The 22,647-nt window shown below is 36.2% G+C and overlaps 1 protein-coding gene across 1 annotated transcript in view; it reads left to right on the top strand.

Moving 5' to 3' along the window:
* The window catches only part of AHI1 (Abelson helper integration site 1), a 345,247-nt gene that overhangs the window by 35,513 nt on the left and 287,087 nt on the right, over nt 1–22,647 (top strand). Inside the window, 5 exon segments of the mRNA XM_042782719.1 lie at nt 6,567–6,786; nt 7,639–7,831; nt 10,458–10,553; nt 15,631–15,816; nt 17,155–17,298. Coding sequence (XP_042638653.1) covers nt 6,567–6,786; nt 7,639–7,831; nt 10,458–10,553; nt 15,631–15,816; nt 17,155–17,298 — 839 coding nt within the window.

Genomic DNA, 22,647 nt, shown 5'->3' with positions numbered 1-22,647 from the left:
CTACTTCCGTAGTGATACTGCCTCGGAAACCCAAGGAGGGGTCGCTATGAGTCGGGGTCGACTCGACGGCACATAACAACAACAACAATTACATTGTTGTTGAATTTTAAATTACCCTGTGTTCCTAGTGGGGGTAGAGAGGGCCGACTTGCTTGTGGTATATTACCCTTTTCCTCTATTAACTGAACTTTATTAGCTGATACTTTGTTTAGGATGTGTGTATCTGTGATCATGAGAGAGATTGGTTTGTACTTTACAAAGTGTTAGTGTTAGTGGTATCAATGTTATGATGGCCTCTTAAAGAGAACTGGGAGATGTTTTCATTTTCAGTTCTCTGTTACCATTTGTATCGATTGGTGTTATTTTAAATGTTTGGAAGAATTTACTGGTGGAAGGATTTTGGACAGAGAATTTCTTTATAGGAAGAACTGTAGATAATCATTTCTTTAATAAATATCAGACTCTATTTTCTGTTCCTTCTGTCAGCTTTGATATTGTACTTTTTTTTGAGAAATTCTTCCATTGCACCTAAATTTTCAAATTTTTCATGTGTATAGCATCTGCAGGGATGTCCCTTTTTTCATTCTAGGTATTGGCAATTTCTTTTTTCCCTCCATTTTTTTATCATTCTTAGGGGATTTTCATTGTATGGATCTTTTCAAATAACCAACTTTTAGCTTTGATTTTTCTGTATTGTACATTTTGGTGCTATTTTAATAATTTCTGCTCCACTCTATGTTATTTCGTTTTTCCTACTTTTCTGAGTTTTGTTCACTGTTTTTTCATTTCCTCCCCTAGCTTTTTAAGATGGAAGCTTTAGTGAGCTCTGGTGGTATGTGTAGTGCCTAAGACAATGATTTTTCAGTCTTTGTTTTATATACATTAAGACTACACGTTTCTATCAGTGCACTGCTCTAGCTGTATCTCACAAATTTTGATTTGCTGTATCTTTATTATCATGCAGTATAAAATGCTTTTTAATTTACATTTTAATTTCTTCATTGACTCATACATTATTTAGAGTACATTGTTTAGTTTCCAGGCAGCAGGAGAGTTCTAGTTATCTTTTTGTTACTGGGTTGGATCTTCCATTGTTATCAGAAAACACATTGTGAATTATTTCAATATTTTGAATTTATTGAGCTTTTTTTATGGCCAGCTTGTTGTCAGTTTTGGTAAATGGTACATGTGTACTTGAAAAGAATGTGAATTCTGATGTAGTTGGCCTCAGTGTCCTATACACATCGAATAGATCAAGTTTACTCATTGTGTTCAGTTCATCTTCCTGATTTTTTTTTGGCCTGCTTGTTCTATCAGCTGTTAAGAGAAGTATTAAAATTTCCTAGTATGCTTTTGGACTTACCTATTTTTCATTTCATTTCTGTCTCTACCCACATACCCACACACACCCATGTACATAAATACATATGTAATAGTTGTTGAAGCTTTGTTTGTTATTGTATACGTGTATATTTAGGATTGTTACTACTTCCTGCCACACTGACCATTTTATCATTACACAATATCCATTATTAATCAATAATTCTTTTTGTTTTAAAAACTACTTGTAGTTTGAGTTTGCATGGTCCATTTTTCGCTATCTTCTTGGTTGCATTCTCTCTGATCCTTATATGTATTTATCATCTCACCAGTTATATTTTGTCTCATCTACATTTTTTTTTTCTTTTATCTTCTTTTGAATGATTTGAGTATTTTATTGTATTTTCTCCCTCTATTAACTTGTTAATAATGTATTCTTTTACTCCTTATTGCTGCACTAGGGAGTCTCAAGTCTTTTCTTGACTTGGTATAGTCTAATACAGTTTACTTCCCCAACACTGCTAGAATATTGGAATTACATAACTCTTTTTATCCCTGCCTTATGAGTTTGAAAGGTCATGATGCTTAGTTCTACATATATTTTAAACTTAATGGATATTACAGTTACCATTTTGTTCAGTCATTATTAATTTATATTCAGTGTAGAATTCATTCTTTTTCTGATGAATTTCCGTGTTTTCGTTGCTAAACTATTTGAATTCCCATTAGTATTTCTCTTAGTGTAGGCCTGCTATTAGCTAAGACCTTCAGATATTGTTATTTTGAAATGCCTTTATTTCACCTTAATTTCTCAGGGATATTTTTCAGTTACAGGTTTTAAGGCTGGAAGTTATTTTCTTTTAAGAAATCATACAATTTTTTCTGGCTTCCACCATTCTGTTTATTGCTATTCTTCTGAAGGTAATGTGTATTTGTTTACTTTGGCTGCTTTTTAGATTTTCCCTTTGTTTTGGGTTGCGTTTTTATCATGATACGCCTATAGATGATTTAGTTGGAATATATTCTGCTTAGAGTCCACTGATAGATACTGTTTATCAGTTGTAGAAAACTCTTGGCCATTGTTTATTTGACTCTGCCTCCTTCAGGAGCTCTGGTGGCATAGTAAGGCATTTGACTGCTAACCACAAGGCTGGCTGTTCAAACCCACTAGCCACTCCTCAGAAGGAAGATTGGGCAATCTACTTTCATAGAGATACCGCCTTGGAAACCCAAGGAGGGGTCGCTGTGAGTCGGGATCAACTCTATGGCAGCGAGTTTGGTGGTTATTGGTTTATGCTCCCTTCACCACTCTCTCTTCTTTTTCTAGGTTATAATTCCACATGTATTAGTTCTTTTAACTTATACATTTTTGTGTTCTTTCTTATGTTATTTTTATCCCATGCTTTTTTCTTAATATGTTTCATTTTGAATATTTATATGAACCTTCTGGTTCACTAGTCATTTCTGTCTTTGTATTCAGTATATTGTTAGACACATCTGAATTCTTTATTTCATATATTGTATTTTTCAGTTTCAGAATGTCCGTTTTATGGATTACTATTGTTTGTAGAAAATCTCCATTTTAAACAACTGTTTTGCCTATCTTTCCCTTTACTTTCTTGAACATATTAATCATAGCTGTTTTTAAGTCCTCGTGTGCTCACTGATACAATCTGGATCATTTGTAGGTCTGCTTCAATTGTTTATTATTTCTCTTGATTTTTGGTCATATAGTCTTGGCTGTTTTCATATGTAGTCATTTTTTATTGTGTGCTGGACACTGTGAATAGAATCCTAATGGTGCCCAGTGATTTTATCTTCAACTAGAGAGGGTCCCCATTTCTTCTCATAGACAGATAGGATAGACAACTTATGTCAACTATCAAGAATTCAGATAGGTCAGGACTGAGTTGTAGTTTTAGTAAGAAACTATCTCTGATTCACCCTATCCCTAGGATGTGTCTGTCCTTCAGGTCTTTCAACTGAGAGTCTGACAAGTATTTGTCTTCTCAGCCATAGAAGATTGTGGGAGGTTCCTTTTTGCCATTCAGAGTTCAGCCTAGCCCTTAGCCTTCTGCTTTATACAGCTTCATCTGCCTTTTGGCACATGTGATGAGGGGGAGACAGGCCATGTGTTTGAAGCCACATAAGTCTCCAGTTAGTCAGTGCAGCTCTGCATGAATGCCAGAGTCTCTGTTGGTTTCCCTGTTCCCTAGTAATGGCCTTCTTTCAGGGCCTATGCCTGGATTCTCAGCCTCAGGCTGTGCCCATCATTGATGAGCGCCCCCAGGTGAAAAGTGACTGTAGATCCTGAGTCTAAATTGACCGTGCCCTCTACAGCTTTCATCCTTTGCCTGTTTTGGTTTAGTACCCTCCCCTTGCAGATCATTCTTTTCTACTTATCGCAAGACTGGGAGATTGCACTACCTCTTTAGCCTCAGAATTCAGTCTTGTGAGGAAAATGGCCATATATTTGAGGCTTCTCAAGTCTCTGGTCTTACCACTCCAGCCCCATGCAAGAAGTTATACTGGTTTCTCTTTCTCCCAGCCTTGACCACTGGCTTGGGCCAAACCTTGATCTTCAACCCACACTCAGAATCAGGAAATGTCCCCAGATACCAAAACAGCTGTCAGTCCATCTGCTTACACCTGAAGGGTTCTCCCTCTCTGGAATTGCAGTCCATCTAGTCTGCTTTTTTCCCATACTTTTCCAATGCCTTTAAAATGGAAGTTTTTGTAAATTACTTGGCTATTCTAGTTGTTACCAGGAGCATTGACATGTTGTTGTTGTTGTTGTTGTTAAGTGCCGTCGAGTCGTTTCCGACCCATAGCGACCCCACGCACAGCAGAACGAAACACTGCCTGATCCCGCGCCAGCCCCACAATCCCTGCTGTACTTGAGCCCATCATCGCAGCCACTGTATCAATCCATCTCCTTGAAGGCCTCCCCCTCTTTTGTCGACCCTCCACCCTACCAAGCATGACATCCTTCTCCAGGGAATGGTCCCTTCTTACAACATGACCAAAATAGGTGAGACGAAGTCTGGCCACTCTTGCTTCCAAGGAGCATTCTGGCTGCACTTCCTCCAGGACAGATCTGTTAGTTCTTTTAGCAGTCCACGGTACTTTCAGCATTCTTCGCCAGCACAACAACTCAAAAGCATCAACTCTTCTTCGGTCTTCCTTATTCATTGTCCAGCTCTCACATGCATACCAGGCGATTGGAAATATCATGGCTTGTGTCAGGCGCACCTTAGTCCTCAAGGAGATATCCTTGCTCCTCAGCACTTGAAACAGTTCCTTCGCAGTTGACTTCCCCAATGCTACACATCGTCTAATGTCCTGATTGATGCTTCCGTTGGCATCGATTGTAGAACCAAGCAACGTGAATTCCTTGACAACCTCAATCTTCTCTCCATTTATTGTGATGCTGCTCATTGGTCCAGTTGTGAGGATTTTTGTTTTCTTTATGTTGAGATGTAATCCATACTGCAGACTGTATTCTTCAACCTTCATCAGTAGGTGCCTTAAGTCATCCTCACTTTCAGCAAGCAAAGTTGTATCGTCTGCATATCTCAGGTTGTTAATGATTCTTCCTCCAATCCTGATACCACGTTTTTCTTCATATAGTCCAGCTTCTCGGATTATTTGCTCAGCATATAGATTGAATAAGTGTGGAGAAAGAATACAACCCTGACACACTCCCTTCTTGATTTTAAACCATGTAGTGTCCCCTTGTTCTGTTTGAACGACAGCCTCCTGGTCAAGGTACAGATTCCTCATGAGTACAATCAAGTGCTCGGGAATTCCCATTCTTCTCAATGTTATCCATAATTTGTCATGATCCACACAATCCAATGCCTTTGCATAGTCAATAAAACACAAGTAAACATCTTTCTGGTATTCTTTGCCTTGAGCCAAGATCCATCTGACAACAGCTATGATATCCCTTGTTCCACGTCCTCTTCTGAATCCGGCTTGAACCTCTGGAAGTTCTCTATCAATATACTGCTGCAAACGTTTCGGAATTATCTTCAGTAAGATCTTACTTGCATGTGATATTAATGATATTGTTCTATAATTTCTACATTCTGTGGGATCACCTTTCTTTGGAATGGGCACCAATATGGATCTCTTCCAGTCAGTTGGCCAGCTAGCTGTCCTCCAAATCTCTTGGCATAACTGAGTGAGTGCCTCCAATGGGGCATCTGTTTGTTGAAATATCTCAGTCGGTATGCCATCAATTCCTGGAGCCTTGTTCTTCGCCAGTTCTTTCATTGCAGCTTTGACTTCTTCCTTCATTACCATTGGTTCTAGATCATATGCCACTTCCTGAAAAGGATGAAGATCGATCAATTCTTTTTGGTACAGTGACTCTGTGTATTCCTGCCATCTTCTCTTGATGTTTCCTGCATCATTCAATATTTTGCCCATAGAATCTCTCAATATTGCAACTCGAGGCTTCAATTTTTTCTTCAGTTCTTTCAGTTTGAGAAATGCTGAGCATGTTCTTCCTTTTTGGTTTTCAGACTCCAGGTCTTTGCACATTTCATTATAGTAATTGGCTTTGTCTACTCGAGCTGCTCTTTGAAATCTTCTGTTCAGCTCTTTTACTTTTTCATTTCTTTCATTTGCTTTAGTGATTCTCTGCTCAAGGGCAAGGTTCAGAGTCTCTTCTGTCATCCACTTTGGTCTTCCTTCTTTTCTTGTCTTTTTAGTGATCTCTTGCTTTCTTCATGGATAATGTTCTTGATATCTTCCCATAATTCATCTGGCTTTCAGTCATTGGTGTTCAATGCATCAAATCTATTCTTTAGATGATCTCTAAATTCAGGAGGGATATATTCAAGATCATATATTGGCTCTCTTGGACTTGTTTTAATTGTCTTTAACTTCAAGTGGAATTTACTGGACATACTGCATTCTATTATATTCTGCCCAGAAGCAGAAGTTCATTTGTAAGTGAATTGAGTGATACATAGTACTTTTGGAAGATAGTTAAAGTATCTGTGGCTCTCTTTCTTTCCCTTTTTATATCATTAGTTTTTGTGACAATGATTCCTCACTCTATTTTAATACATGAATAAATATAGTATTTTTGTCCCAGGGCATAGTTTACTACTGTTTGATTTTCCCCTTGAAGTTCTTGCTAACAAAATCTGATAATCGGGGATCATAAACATTGGGTTATATGTAAATTTTACCATTGCAGCAATTAATTACAACTTTTTCTTCTGTGTATGTAGTTTCAGATAATAATGAAGACGCTGGTGGCGATGTTGTTCCTGAAAGAACAAGTCAAGATAGTCCAGTTAATCCCAAATGTTTGCTTGATGATAACCTTGTCTTGGGAGTTTATATTCACCGAACTGATCGACTTAAATCAGATTTTATGATATCTCACCCGATGGTAAAAATACATGTGGTTGATGAGAATACTGGTAAATATGTCAAGAAAAATGATAGGTAAATTTTTTTTTAAATTGCCTTACCAATTCTTGAAATTGAAACTATCTGTAGTAGAAGTCTTGTTTTTCTACCACTGATCGTTGAAAGTCAGCGGAAATAGAGCTGTGGATTTGTACTAAAAATAGGTGTAGGTGTTCATCATACCATTGACATTAATCACTGTATTTTATGGAAAAAATGGAAAGTATTTGTTAATTCAGCAATTCAGCGTAAGTAGACTGGAGTTGGAGCTTCTACCAAGCTTAAAGCCAGTTGCCACTGAGTCAATTCCAAGTCATAGAAACACTAAAATTGTGAGAGAATTGTGCTCTATAGGGTTGTCAATGACTGATTTTTCTAAGGAGTTCACCAGGCCTTCCTTTGGAAGTGCTTCTGAGTGGATGGTTAGCAGCCAAGCACGTTATCCACTTATACCAGCCAGGGCGTCTTCTACCAGGCTTAATGATTAATTTATGGGCTTTAACTTACATTACAAATCATCTTATAAATGGTGTGTCCATATGTATTCATTTATATCTACTGAATTATTTTATCACAGATTTATTTAAGATTCTGAAAGAGTTGCTTTATTTCAGCTCAAAGGTATAATTATACCTCTTTATTTTTTTTATGATAAAATAATTTCTGTGAAACAAACTGATAAGATATAAATGAAAGGTAAAAGATATCATAATATTTATAATTTTCTAGGTGAAAAACCAAAATAATTTTTCTTTTGTATCATTGTGGCTATTCATTACTGCTGATTGTCTCACTTTGTACACTGTATTTTTATTTTTCCTCAACTTCTTAAAGTTATCATATAGAGTTGTGTTAATGGAAGTATTTTTTTTTTTTCTTCATGAGCAGCGAACGGCCTGTTTCATCTTACTCTGAAAAAGAGAGTGTGGATTATATTCTTCCTATTATGACCCAGCCATATGATTTTAAGCAATTAAAATCAAGACTTCCGGAGTGGGAAGAACAAATTATATTTAATGAAAAGTTTTCCTACTTGCTTCATGATTTTGATGAGAGCCCTAAAGTTATCCTGTTCTTTGAGGTATGAATTGATTAGAACAATTTAAATAAATTGTAATTAATCATATTACCAGTAGCACAAATGTAAGCAATTATTTTTAGTAGTTCAATAATGTATTCAGAGTTGTGTAAGAATTTAATCCATAGAATTTAGTGTTGTAATATGTTATGGAGATCCAAGTGAGAGGGCTTTTACAAGTGATAGTCTAGTTGCTAAGTATTAACTAGTGTCAGTAGCTAGCACTTTGGAAGGCTGTGTAGCATTTAGTCCTTAAACTCCATGATCATTAACTGTTAACTGAAGTGATGAACCTAACCTGTATGGGTGAATGCACAGCCTCTAATCTTAACCAGTTTCACAAAGTGCACGCTTGTTTAACTCTATCAAACACTCTAAGAGTTTGTAATCTATCTGGCAAGAAAAGGATACGCAGCTCAGTTGCCCAATTCAGTGTAATATATAACCAGAGTGACGTAGAGTTTCTTGCACATAAAGGGTTAGTGGAGGGTCAGAGCAGTCAGGGAAAGCTTTTCAGAGCAGCTGTGTTTTGAGTTGGCTTGTTAGTCTCCCTTTGCTGCTAAAGAAATCAAAGTTCTAAGTGTAAATGACTTTTCCCAAAGACATTCCACTTTTAAAGTGCATGTAATAAATATATGAAGATAACTTTGACACTATAATAATCTGTCATTCTGTATCTCTCCATAAGCTTAGGGAAGTACAAAAAACTTCCCTTCCATTTTAAGCAACATTGAGAGTTTTAGCATGGGAACAGCCAGGAGATTGACGTGACTAGAGCCAGTGATTCATTTATGGAGTTTCTTGTTTTTATGATTCTTGACTTTCATGTTATCTCTGTGTGTTCTTGAGATAAATAGTCGAACACTTGTGTCTGTGATTATAAAATGTGATTTATTTAAAGTAATAAGAGAAACATACATAATTTATATCTCAAGGAGGTTTTTCATTATCATAGAAATTTATCCTCTGATAGTTATGGTAATTTTTATATTCATTTTATTATTATTAAGAGATTTAAGAAAGATAGATTATTGGATTATTAATACTTTTGGGTTGCTTCTTAAGTTTAACAAGATGTGTTACCTATGTAACTACTTTTTAATTTTAACATTTTAAGGGTTATTGAAGACAACTTGGCATTATCTATTAGAAATCTTTAACAGGTATTTCACTTCTAGGCATTTATCTTAAGGGAAAAATGACAAATGGATAAAGATGTGTGTGCAAGAATATTTATTTTAGCATTTTTTATAATAGCAAAATTTTAAGAAGAACCTAAATTTCAATCAGTAAGAGATTTTATTAAAATACGATTTTTATTAAATGGTTGATGGTATTTATAATTCCATAGTTAAGTACTATGCAGCCATTAATGTGATATATTTACATGTATTAACATCTGTATTGACATAAAGGTATATCCATTACATACTACGTGCAGTCCCCAGATTGCAAATAAGTTCCGTTCCTAAGTCTCTCTTTTAAGGTGAATTTGTATGTAAGTTAGAACAGTTAGGTATGGTTCATATGTAACATCAGTCAAATGTTTGTCTTAGTATATAGTATACTTTCTCTGCATAAAAAAAGTTAAAACACTTCCACATACACTAAAATATCTTTAACATAGTAATACAGTAATAAATAATAATGTTTTGATGCACATCACAAAGTAACACTCATCTGTTATTATGAGCTATTGTATGTACCTTGCATTTTTAATGCAACAGTCTTTACAGAGCTTGGTTCTTAACTATAAGTAGTAAGTAAGTCAGACATTAATAACCCTGGGACTGCCTATACTTGGAATAAGTTTACAAAACAGCATTATCAGATTTATAATATTTTTACATGCATTTAGCAATGCGCAGAAGAAGGTTTAGAGCTATACCGACTAGATTGTTAATGATGATTATCTATGGGTCTGGATTTTACTTTGCTTATCTATTTTTCTATATTGTTTGAGTGTTTTTTCACTGAGCATATATTACATCTGAAAACCGATTTCAAGATGTAAAGAAGTATGATGAATGGAGTCCATATTATTTTTTAAGCTGTCTTCCATAAAGATTTTTTTTTTATCTCAACTGAGCTTTTGATAAGCAGCAGAAAGTTCAGAGTAATAGTCACTGACAAGTACTTCCAGTTTGTAAGTCTCTATGGCAGGTTGGTTGCAAAGCCATGAGCTTTAACATCCAAAGAGGGCAGAGGTATGAAGAAAAACTTTCTGAGGAGCCTCATGAGAACATGTATCCAAAAATGAAGCCCCCAACTGCAAAAAGTGACCCAAGGAAAGACCCAGAAATAGGGTCAAGAGTTTTTTTTTTAATCAAACAAGCCTTTGATGTGGACTCTGATACGTAAACAAATGCTCAAAGCTTAAGATTCTGTGCCTAGTTTATTCATGCCTAGACTATATTCAGAGCTAGTAGTTCTTTGTCTTGGATTTGAAATAAATCTTAATGAAATACTTATTAATAAAAGATAAAGTAGTGCAAATGTGTCTCCCACACATTAGGAAACAATTTTAAGTATACAAATAATATTTTATTTTCATAATGTACTATTGGAAAATATTAAATTTTAGGTAACTAAATGTTATGTGAAGTCATTTTTTTAAACTTATTTGCAGATTCTTGATTTCTTAAGCATGGATGAAATTAGGAATAACTCTGAGGTTCAAAACCGAGAGTGCAGTTTTCGGAAAATTGCCTGGGCATTTCTCAGGGTATGTTTTTCACATCCATTTTAAACACTTAAAATAGTCTTCCAGTCTGATTGGCTGCTTTCTCACAAGTCAGTTTGGTTTCATAAAATGAGTCATGGTCTAAGGTATGATTACAGTAGTAAAGAGTTATTAATTCAAACTTAGGTGATATAACTCATTCAGATTCTGAAATACTTACTGAGTGCCTCAAGTGTTCCAGGTGCATAGTTTATCCCTGAAACTCTGCCATCATTCTTTAGTTCAACAACTATTAACTCTTTCTGTGTTCCAGCCGTTATTTTAGTCAGTGAACAAAGTAGACAAAAATTCTTGACCTTGTGAAGTTCATGTTTTAGCAAGAAAAACAAGGATAAAATAATTGGTTAGAAATATATCATTTAATTACAATTTTCTTATAAATGGTGTGAAGAAGTATGGAGGGGGTGGTGAAACAGAGGGTTCTGTGGGATCAGGGAAGGCTTTCCTAAGAAAGAGACGTTTAACCTGAGTGATAGCTAGATGGTGGCAGTGGAAGGAGAGATAGTTCTAGGCGGAAGGTTTGAGTCTATGCAAATAATAAACTGCTTGATGTTGGAAGAAGCAAGTTGTGTTCAAACAACGACAAACTGTGATTGGAGCACAGACCTAGGGGAAGAAGGGTGCGAAGAAGGGTGCATGAAGAGTTGGGTGACAGGGAGTTTTGATTATGCAGGGACTTCTTTGCCCTTGTAGCAATGGGAAGTCATTATAGAATTTTAAAGAGCAATGGGAAACAATTAGAAAATTTTAAGCAAAAGGATGATGTAAATTAATTTATGTTTTAGAAGGCTTATTCTTCTTTGTTTAAAGTGAATTAGATATAGAGGAAGCAAATGTGGATACTAGAAGATTAAGTTAGGAAATTCTTGCAATAATCTAGATACAAAACGATGGTGTCTTTGACTAGGATGTTTTGCCAGAGATGAAAGATGTGAAAAGATGCTAAAGAGAATATTAACTTTATAATTATCCTTGATCTCTGATATCTTTTATTTCTGGCTTCACACAAATTTTAATTCTAAAAAGTCCTGAGTAGTTAGCCTATTTGTGTAACACCTTATAAAACTTTTGCATTTGTGTACCCATATTTTCAACACGTATTTATTTACTGTCTGTGAAATGCCATGCACTCTACTAAATATAGGACAGTCCAAGATAAATTAGACATTGTCCCTGCATCCAGTTCAATCCCTATGTAGACAAATTACCTATGTATTATGTGCTATGGAGAGAAATGCTGTGAAAACCCAGTTGAAGCTCAAAGTCCACGTTGGAGGCTAGAGAGAAGCTTTAGAAGAGATGCAGTCTGACTGCTGGATGGGAGACAGGTTAGCTGTGGTGAGGAAAGTCGTTCTGGAAATCCTGGCCTTCAGCATCACCTGGGCCCATGTATCATCTAAAATCACCCTTCTAACTTACAGAAGTTATAACTTCTGACTTACGGAAGGGTGATTTTAAATGGTGCGTGGGCCCAGGTAATGCTGAGGGTCATGATAAGATGACTTGACAATTAAAGGAGATCTGGTGGCGTAGTGGTTAAAGCATTTGGCTGCTAACCAAAAGGTCAGTTTGAATCCACCAGCTGCTTTGGAGGACAAAGAGGAGGCAGTCTGCTTCTGGAAAGATTTACACCCTTGGTGGAAAACCTGTGGGCTAGTTCTGCTTGTCCTAAGAGGCTTGCTATGAGTTGGAGTTGCCTTGATGGAACTGGGTTTGGTTTTATCACCAGTTACAATGGTTTCTATACCCCCTCTCATACTGATTTACTGGCAAAAAAAAAAAAAAAGAAAAAGCATAAAAACAAAGTTCTCTTTAACATAGTATATATTACCAACTTGAATCCTGTTAAAAACTGCTTCCATTTCTTTTGTGCAAAGATTTATGCAGTCCTGCAAACTTTAGTATAAATTGTACTTGAGAAACATTATTAACACATTATTGTAGTTGTTAGGTGCCATCAAGTCAGTTCCGACTCATAGTGACCCTGTGTTTAACAGGACGAAACACTAACCAGTCCTGTGCCGTCCTCATAATTGTTGTTGTGCTTGAGTTCAGTGTTGCAGCCCCTGTGTCACTCCATCTCACTGAGTCTTCCTCTTTTTGCCTGATCTTCCACTTTACCCGTCATAATGTTCTTCTCCAGGAACCAGTGCCTTCTGTCAGCATGACTCTGTCAGCATGACCAAAGTACAGAAGACGAAGTCTAGCCTTCTTCACTTCTAAGGAGCTTTCTGGCTGCACTTCTTCCAAGACAGATTTCATTTTCTGGCAGTCCATGGTATAGTCAACAGTCTTCACCAACACCGTAATTCAAATGCATCAGTTCTTTTTCGGTTTTCCTTATTCATTGTCCAGTTTTCCCATGCATGTGAACTGATTGAAAATACTGTGGCTTGGGTCAGACACAGTTTAGTCCTCAAGGTGACATCTTTGCTTTTTAACACTTTAGAGGTCTTTTGCAGTAGATTTTCCCAGTGCAATACCTATTTGATTTCTTGACTGCTGCTTCTATCAGCATTGATTGTGTATCCAAGTAAAATGAAATCCTTGACAACTTTAATCTTTTAAAAGATTATTAAGTTGTTTATTGGCACAGCTGTGTTCATTTTCTTTTCTTTATGTTGAATTATAATCCATACTGAAAGCTGTAGCCTTTGATCTTCATCAGTAAATACTTCAAGGTACTTTTCACTTTCATCAAGTAAGGTTGTGTCATCTGCATATTGCAGGCTGTTAATGAGTCTTCCTCTAGTCCTATGCTCCATTATTCATATAGTCCAGCTTCTTGGATTATTTGCTCAGCATACAGATTGAATAAGTATGATGAAAGGATACAACCCTGACATTCACCTTTCCTGATTTTAAACCACACAGTATCCTCGTGTTCCGTTTGACCACTCACCTCTTGGTCCGTGTACAGGTTTTTCATGAGCACAGTTAAATGGTCTGGAATTCCTATTCTTTGCAACATTATCCATAATTTGTTATGGTCCCCTCAGTCCCCTTTATAAATACCTTCATATAGTCAGTAAAATTCAGATAAACATCTTTGTGGTATTCTCTTCTTTTGGCCAGGGTCCCTCTGGCATCAGCAAGGATCTATCCTGAGACGTTAATGATCTAATGATATGCTCATACTCTATTAGCATATCTCATAGTATTTTTACCTTTAGATACTGTGTGTGTGTGTGTGTGTGTGTGTGTGTGTGTGTGTATATATATATAAAATCTATTTACCTGTCTTATGACATTGGAAGAGTAGGAATCAAGAATTTTCCCTGACCCTGTCCCTATTCCACATTATTATAAATTATTTTTCTGTGTGCTTCTCCTGTTGTAGCACTTACATATTACCTTTATTCACTGTATGTTGACTATTTGACTTGTTAGCAAGTTTTCTAAACATTTTTTAGTCCTTGTTTTATCAGGGTTTTTTTTGTTTGTTTTTGTTTGCATTTAATACATCACTCTCTTAAAACTTGGTTACTGTGATTTTCTTAAAACCATCCTTTCCCGGTTTTCCTTTTACTGTTCCTTTATGTTCATCCATGTCTTTTATGTTTTTCTACCTATCGGTTAAATATTGGTCCTATTTATGTTCCATCCTTGACCCACTTTTCTTAGGTGATTTCATATACTTGTAATTTGAGCTACTCCCGGGTATCTACTAAAAACTTCATGCCTGTGTTTCACACTTTTAAATGGAATTACCTACTTGAATCTCCTATAGATATCTCAGACTGTTCCAGACTGAACGTGTTATCTGACAGTTCAGTTGTAGTAGCACCATCTGCCCAGTCTCCTAAATTTACAACCTTAGTGCTACACTCTCCACTGGGTAGCCACAAGACACATGGGACTGTTTGAATTCAAGTTAATTAAATACATAATAAGTAAATTAATTTAAAAATTAAATTAAAAAAATTTTACTTTCACAGTTATACTGACCACGTTTTGAATGCGTGTAACAATTGGACACTGTGTTAGCAGGCACAAATACAGACATTTTCATCATCAGAGGCAATTTTAGCCTTTCTTAACTCTTTCCTCTTTTACTTTCCAAGTTTCATCAGTCAGGAAGACTTGGCAATTTTACCTCACAAGCAGTTATTAATTATGTTCCTTGCATGCAATCTTTATTCTTGCAGTTTAAGTCACCTTCTACTTCAACTGCTGCAAAGGTTCCCAACTCTTTCTTCCTGATTTGCAGAGGACACCAAGGCACAAAGACCTGGATCTTTCCTACTTAGGAAGCCACAGTCTGTTCTTTTTTCTAAGAATATTCATTTAGTTAGCACGAACAGAAGTTGTTTAATAGGTTTTTTTTAATAGACCTTTCTGAAAAGAGAAACGGTGCATTACTTAAAAATATAATGAATGCCGTGAATGAATGTAAATTATTTTTATCTTAATCACTTTTGAAAATGATTTTGACTTTAAAATTTAAAGAATAAAAATTTTCTTTCAAAAATACACTAAACAAATTCATAATTTTTATTGGTGTTTAAATACAAAAAGAGCACCCACACTCACTGCCATCAAGTCAGTTCTGACTCTCAGTCACCCCCATTGTGGTTCCGAGGCTCTACATCTTTACGTAAGTAGATTGCTGCATCTTCCTTCTGCAGAGCGGCTGGGGGATTTGAACCTCTGACCATCTGGTTAGCTTCCAAATGTCTTATGCACTACATCACCAGAATTTAAAATAATGGACAGTTTAATCTTTATCCTTACTATTTTAAAGAAATATGTGTGTATTTTATAAGTCAAGTCTGGCACAACAAAGTAAATGCTATCCCAACAGTCTAAAGTTACATAGGCAAAAGAGAGCCATTAGGAAAGTCATTAAGTCATTTGGGCTATCTTTCGTTCAGAATGCTCTGTTACTTAACCAGAACACTGAGTGTGTCATTGTTCTTTTCCTTTGCATTATAAATCTAAGGGATTTCAGCCTACTGTATTAATATCTTTTAACTTAGGTTTTGACAGTATACTATTGTTTTATTGAATGTATTTACCTTCAGTGAATATAATATTTTATCTGAATTCTTATTTTAAGCTTCTAGGAGCCAATGGAAACATAAACATCAATTCAAAACTTCGTTTACAGCTGTATTATCCACCTACCAAGCCTCGATTACAATCAAATGTTGTTGAGATTTTTGAATGGTGGTCAAAATGTCCGAGAAATCGTTATCCATCGACGTTATATGTAACTGTGAAAGGATTGAAACTCCCAGATTCTGTAAGTTAGTAACACAGATAAATATATATATCCTGTTACTGTAATTTAATGGTGCCATTTCTAAAAGAAAGGGTCTCTAGAATTATTTTAATAGATTTCTAGAATAAAACATCACCTCCAGAAACTGCGTATTAGTCCATAATAGCTGACACTCCTGAGATAGTTAAAATAATGTTAAGAACTAAATGCAGATTTTGGTGTTAGGAAATTTTTCTTTTTTTTTTTTTTGCTTTAATATTGGTTTTAAAAATTTAAGGATAAAAGAATGACTTAAAGAAGAGTTATCAAACATTTTGTAGGGAGGGCTAGATAATAAATATTTTATGCTTTTGTGGGCCATATGATTTCTGTCGCCACTACTTGTCTTGTAGAAGCATGCAATAGCTACATCATTATATGTAGATGTACATGTAACTGAATGAGTCAGTGTGGCTGTGTTCTAATAAAACTTTATTTACAAAAGCAAGCAGCAGGCGCATATGCCATAGTTTGCAAACCCCTGATTTAAAGACACATTTTTCACAATATTATTGAAATGATCAGTAAATAATATTTCTACTGCTGTTTTACGTGGATTAAAATTATAAATGACCTTAAAAGGAATTGATCCTAAAATGAAGTGAAATTTAGTAAATAAGTCATTGATCTGTCAGATCAGTTATACATTATATAGTTGATAGTACATGACCACAGGGTTACTGTGCTTTGGTTTGTATTGAATTAAATTAAATCCATTCTTAAGAAATGGAGACTTTAAAAAGCTGTATGTGAATTTCATGATAATCAGTTTTGTGATTTTAAAGCCAAAAATGTCACAGTAGACCAGAGCCACAGCATAACCTCTGGTGGGTATTGGTGAGGAAGCTATACAAAACCATTTCACATACTGTTTGTTACGTGCCGTCGAGTCAGCCCCGACTCATAGTGACCCCTCCTTGGGTTTCCGAGGCAGTATCACTACGGAAGTAGATTGCTCCATCTTCCTTCCGAGGAGTGGCTGGTGGGTTTGAACCAGGCTTCTGGTTAACAGTCAAGTGCCTTAGCCACTATGCTACCAGAGCTCCCCTGAAAGCTCATAGCCATTTAAAAAAGCTTTATGGAGCACAGGTCTACTGTGACACATGGGGTTGCTGTGAGTTGGGATGCACTTTATAGAACTGATTTTTTTTAATTTATTTTAGGATAATGTACAAATAAAATAATTTTTTCTGGGTTACATTTTGGAAACATGTCCATGTTGGTTTTTTGTTTCAGTATTTTTTAAAAATAAAATACATACTTAAAAGGAGAAAAACATGGACATATTATATGGACTTTCTCATTTTCTTGCCTTTTTAGGTAAGACCATCTTATCGGTCTATGATGGAGGAACAAGTTAAACCAGTATATTATGAACGTTGCTGTGAGTCAAGTCCAGTAGACTCAGAACCTGGGTTAGAAGATTCAAAGGAAATAGTCAAGTGGCAACGACTGCCTGGACAGGTAAAGTGTTTGTTACACTGGATACATTTCAGTGCTTACTTGTTTACTTTAAAAACTTTGACAGCTCCTGGTATAACTTGCTTGCTGTTCAAAACTCTCAGATTATCCTTGTTCCTAATCTAATCTTCTCATTAATTCATTTGACAAATAATATACAAGTGTCTGTCATGCTCATAAGGAGCTCTGGTGGTGCAGTGCCTGAGGCATTTGACTGCTAACCAGAAGGTTGGTGGTTCAAACCCACCAGCTGCTCCACAGAAATAAGGTGGGGCAGTCTATTTCTGTAAAGATTGACCACTTTGGAAACCCATTTGCGTGAGAGTTGGAAATTAACTCAATGGCAGTGAGTTTGGTTTTTCTTGGTTTTGGTATCATGCACATAAAAACAATATCTTAGGCTCTTAGTTTGGGGGCCTAAGCAGTCAGAAATTATGGATTTTTGATGTCTGTAAGAGAGATGTCTTCTACCCTATGGATTCATGAAATTTTATACAATACCTGGCTTCTTCCTCAGTGACATTTTAATGGAGATATGCATATCATTCCAACACAATGAGTAGCACTTAAGCTTTTACTGAAATGTTCTTAGGAGCTCTGGTAGCATAGTTCCTAAGACACTTGACTGCTAACCAGAAGGCTGGGTTTCAAACCCACCAGCCACTCCTTGGAAGGAAGGTTGGGCAATCTACTTCTGTAGTGATACCACCTCAGAAACCCAAGGAGGGTTGTTATGGGTCGGGTCTGACTTGACAGCACATAGAAACAACAACAACAACAAAATGGTCTTACTTGGTTAGCATTTCTTACAGTGGGCAGAAGCTCTGCTGGTACAATTTTACATGTTACTTGCTTTCATAAAGAAATGTGATGGTACATTTGATATGTCTGGGCCATTACCAGATGCATTTTATCCAGATTTCTAATATACAATTAAGAATGATTTTCTACACCTTGTCATTTTCTGTGTTTTGCATCACATTTGATTTTCTTATTGAAGCCAGTTTTACAGATATATTTTAGGGACCTTCCCTATTGGCTAAGGAAATAATAAGAAAGCAGTTCAATATTGTTCAACTGAAGTGTGTTTTAGAGAAGTCTTTAGGAAGGAAAGGTATAAAAATAGTGGTGTAGATCAGCACTTCCCAGCGTGTAGTTTGGGAGACCCTGGGAGACCCAGAGAGCCTTTCAGTAAATCCGCAAGGTAAACGTGTTTTCATCATAATTCTAAGATGCTATTTTTCTTTTTCTGTCTCATTCTTTCACAAGTACACATTGGAGTTTTCCAGAGGCTGCATAATTTGTGATATCACAATAAAATTAATACAGTTATGAAAATCCAGCTATCTTTTATTAAGCCAAACTTTAAAGACATTTTCAAACCTGTAGAATAATTTCATTTTATATCATTATTTTTCATAAAATTATGTTTTTTGTGTTAACATATTTGCTAGTGTTACTTTTAAATTTCCCAATTTTCATTTCTGAGATGATAAATATTAATATAATTACATAAATAAAAGTTTTGGGGGGTCCTCAAAAAAAATTAAGAATGTAAAGCATCCTGGAAACAAAGAAGTGTGAGAATTGTAGACATAAAGAAGGTGACCTGGAGTTGTGGGAGAAAGGTTCATTTAACACATTGGTGGAGCTTGAGATAAAATTTAAAGGGTGTCTAAGAGGTGGGTTCAGAGGGAGAGTAAAAGGTATTTTGAAATGTTCTTAGGAGCTCTAGTAGTGTAGTTCCTAAGGCACTATGCTAAAATTCTCTTCTGAATCCAGTTTGAATTTCTGGCAATTTTCTGTTGATGTACTGCTGCAATCATGTTTGAAGTATCTTCAGCAAAATTTTACTTGCATGTGGTATTAATGATACTGTTCAATAATTTCTGTACCCTACTGTAACACCCTTCTTTGGAATAAGCACGAATTTTTAGGAGAGAAAAGTTCTCAACAAATGGGAAAGGACCTCTTACATTAATCAAGCACTCAAAAACTTAGATAGCTGGAAACTAGAGTTTGTTTAGGAGAGAAAATAGTAACGATAGTTTAGGCTTATATTTTTGGGTATCTTCAATGGTAGTTTACTCTACTGGCTTATGTGGGATGTGAGAAATAACAGAAGGATTATGGGTAGGAGAGAGGCATAATAACAATTGTATTAAAGGGCAACTGAATGTTAGCAAAGGTATATAACACACATTGAAGTAAAATACATCAGAATTAGGGAACATGAGTGGATAGGAGTTGCAGTCATTGATGTGTGAGGTGATAAAGGTCTAACCTTTGATGATTAATGAAAATGAAAACTAAGGGATGAGTATAAGACATAGAAATAGGAACCAGCATCATTTAGTGACTGACAGATAGTGAGGGAAGGAAGAGTCCGTGATTTTGGGAACCTGTATAGATTGGCACAGTAGCTGCAACAGTGGGCTCAAACATGGCAGTGATCATGAGGATGGAGCACTACCATGCATGTAGTATGACCTTAATTACATCCCACCTGAATTTACAGACCATCTGAAGAACAGATTTCATGCACTGAATACCAGTGACCAAAGACCAAAGGTGTTGTGTGATGACATCAAGAACATCATGTGAAGAAAGCAAAAGGAAAGGAAGAAAAGACCAAAATGGATGACAGAAGAGACTCTGAAACTTGGTGTTAACAGAGAGTAGCTTAAATGAATGGAAGAAATGATAGAGTAAAAGATCTGAACAGATGGTTTCAAAGGTCAAAAACAAAGTATTTGTCAAGAGGACAAGGTAAAGTATTAAGAAATGTGCTAAGACTTAGAATTAGAAAATCAAAAGGAATGAAGTTGCTTGTCATTTCTGAAGCTGGAAGAACTGAAGAAAAAATTCAGACCTTGAGCTGCAGTGTTGAAGAGTTTTAAGGGCTAAATGCTGAATGGTGCAGGAAGCATCAGAAGAGGACGGATGGAATACACACAGTCGCTGTACCAAAAAGAATTTGTCAACATGCAGCCACGTCAGGAGGGAGGATATGATCAAGAACTGATAGGTGTTGAAAGAAGAGTTCCGAGCTGAACTGAAGGCGTTGGCAAAACAAGGCTCCAGTAATTAATGGACTACCCATTGAGATGTATCAACAGATGTATGCAATGCTGGAGGTGCTCACTTGTTTATGCCAAGAAATTTATAAGATTGCTGCCTGATCAGCTGACAGAGATCCATATTTGTGCTTATTCCAAAGAAGGGTGTCCAGTAGGGCACAGAAATTATTGAACAGTATCATTAATATCACATGCAAGTAAAATTTTGCTGAAGATACTTCAAACGTGATTGCAGCAGTACATCAACAGAAAATTGCCAGAAATTCAAACTGGATTCAGAAGAGAATGTGAAACAAGGGATGCCATTGCTGATGGCAGATGGGTTTTGATGAAAGAAAAGAATACCAGAAAGATGTTTACCTGTGTTTTATTAGTTATGCAGAGGCATTTAACTGTGTGGATCATAACAAATTATGAATATCATTGTGAAAAGTGGGAATTCCAGAACACTTATGCGCGCTCATGAGGAACCTGTACGTAGACTAAGAGGCAAGTATTCAAGCAGAACAAGGGAATATTGCATAATTTAAAATCAGGAAAGGTGTGCATCAGGTTTGTAACCTTTTACTATACTTATTCAATCTGTGTGCTAAGCAGATAGTCCAAGAAATTGGACTATATGAAGAAGAATGTGGAATCAGGATTGGAGGAAGACTCATTAACAATCTGCAGTAAGCAGATGCTGTAGCCTTCCTTGGTAAAAGTGAAGAGTACTTGATGTACTTACTGATGAGAATCAAAGACTGGTGCCTAAGACATTTGACTGCTAATCAGAAGGCTGGCGGTTCAAACCCACCAGCCACTCCTCAGGAGGAAGACTGGGCAATCTTCTTCTGTAGAGATACTGCCTCAGAAACCAAGGAGGTGTTGCTGTGAGTCTCAGTCGACTCAATGGCAGTGAGTTTTTGTTTTTTTTTTTTCAGTTTTATACTTCAACATAAAAAATCAGAAATCCTCACACTGGCCTAATAAACAACATCATGATAAATGGAGAAAAGACTGAAGTTGTCAAACGTTTCATTTACTTGAACCCAGAATCACTGCCCTGGAAGCAGCAGGTAAGAAATCAGACAGCATGTTACATTGGGCAAATTTGCTGCAGAAGACCTCTTTAAAGTACTTAAGAACAAAGATGCTATTTTGAAGACTGAAGTTCATCTGACCCAAGCCATAGTATTTTCAGTAGCTCCGTATGTCTATGAGAATTGGACAATGAATAAGGAAGACAGTAGGAAAATTGATGCATTTAAATTGTGGTATTGGTTAAGGATACCGAATGTATCATGAACTCATGGAAGAATGAATAAATCTAATCTGTCTTGAAGGAAGTATGCCAGGAATGTTCCTTAGAAGCAAGTAACAGCCAGACTTGCTCTGTCATTCTTTGGTCGTGTTGTCAGATGGGACCAGTCCCAGGTTTATCATGCTGTGTAAAGTAGGAGGTCAGTGAAAAAGTGGGAGGAGATGCATTGACACAGTGGCGGTGATGCTGAGCTCAAGCATGGCAATGATTATGAGGATGACACAGGACTAGACAATGTTTGTACATAGGGTTGTTATGAGTCAAAACCAACTCAGCAGCACCTAACAAAACTTAACTGCTCATGACTCTGCCTCCAGGTAGTGCTAAATCTTGACCCTGTTGGTAGAGAACCTGATACCTGTCTAGAGCAAGCTCTTGAACTGAGAGTCTTTGACTAGTCCCATTAAGCTGGGTTTGACCTGCTGCATAATCCTTATTAGCTGTTTATAGCTAATAATATATGCAGCTATGTATAAATAATCATGGCTACTCATAGGGTTGCTGTGATAAATATATGAAAACACATTTGTAATAACATGCAACATTCATGTCATGTAGTAAGGGCCCAATATATGTTTAATTTAACTTTTAAATAATACAAGAACTGATATTTATTGATGGTTGGAAGAAGTTGAACTAGGATAAATAAAAGTAAATAATATTTTCCACAGGACATATTAATACCTAAAAAAAATTTAGTTACGTTTTGTTGCAGCTAAGGTAAATAAAAAAATTATTAAGAAATCTTAATAAATAAAATTAATGAATGAGAAACCTGTAGGGGTAGTTGGCTACTTTGAAAGTACAAAGGATGGTTATTTTGAGATAAAAAGAGAAAATGAACATCAGTACATGATGAACTTCACTTATAGTGGCCCTGTTGTTGTTGTTGTTAAGTGACGTCGAGTCGTTTCCGACTCATAGCGACCCCATGCACAGCAGAACGAAACACTGCCCGATCCCGCGCCA

The sequence above is a fragment of the Orycteropus afer genome, unplaced genomic scaffold (genome assembly GCF_000298275.1).
Source record: "Orycteropus afer afer isolate SDZICR_OR568_19922 unplaced genomic scaffold, OryAfe1.0 scaffold00428, whole genome shotgun sequence".
NCBI classification, from domain to species: Eukaryota; Metazoa; Chordata; class Mammalia; order Tubulidentata; family Orycteropodidae; genus Orycteropus; species Orycteropus afer.
This window is presented reverse-complemented; position numbering and strand designations above follow the sequence as displayed.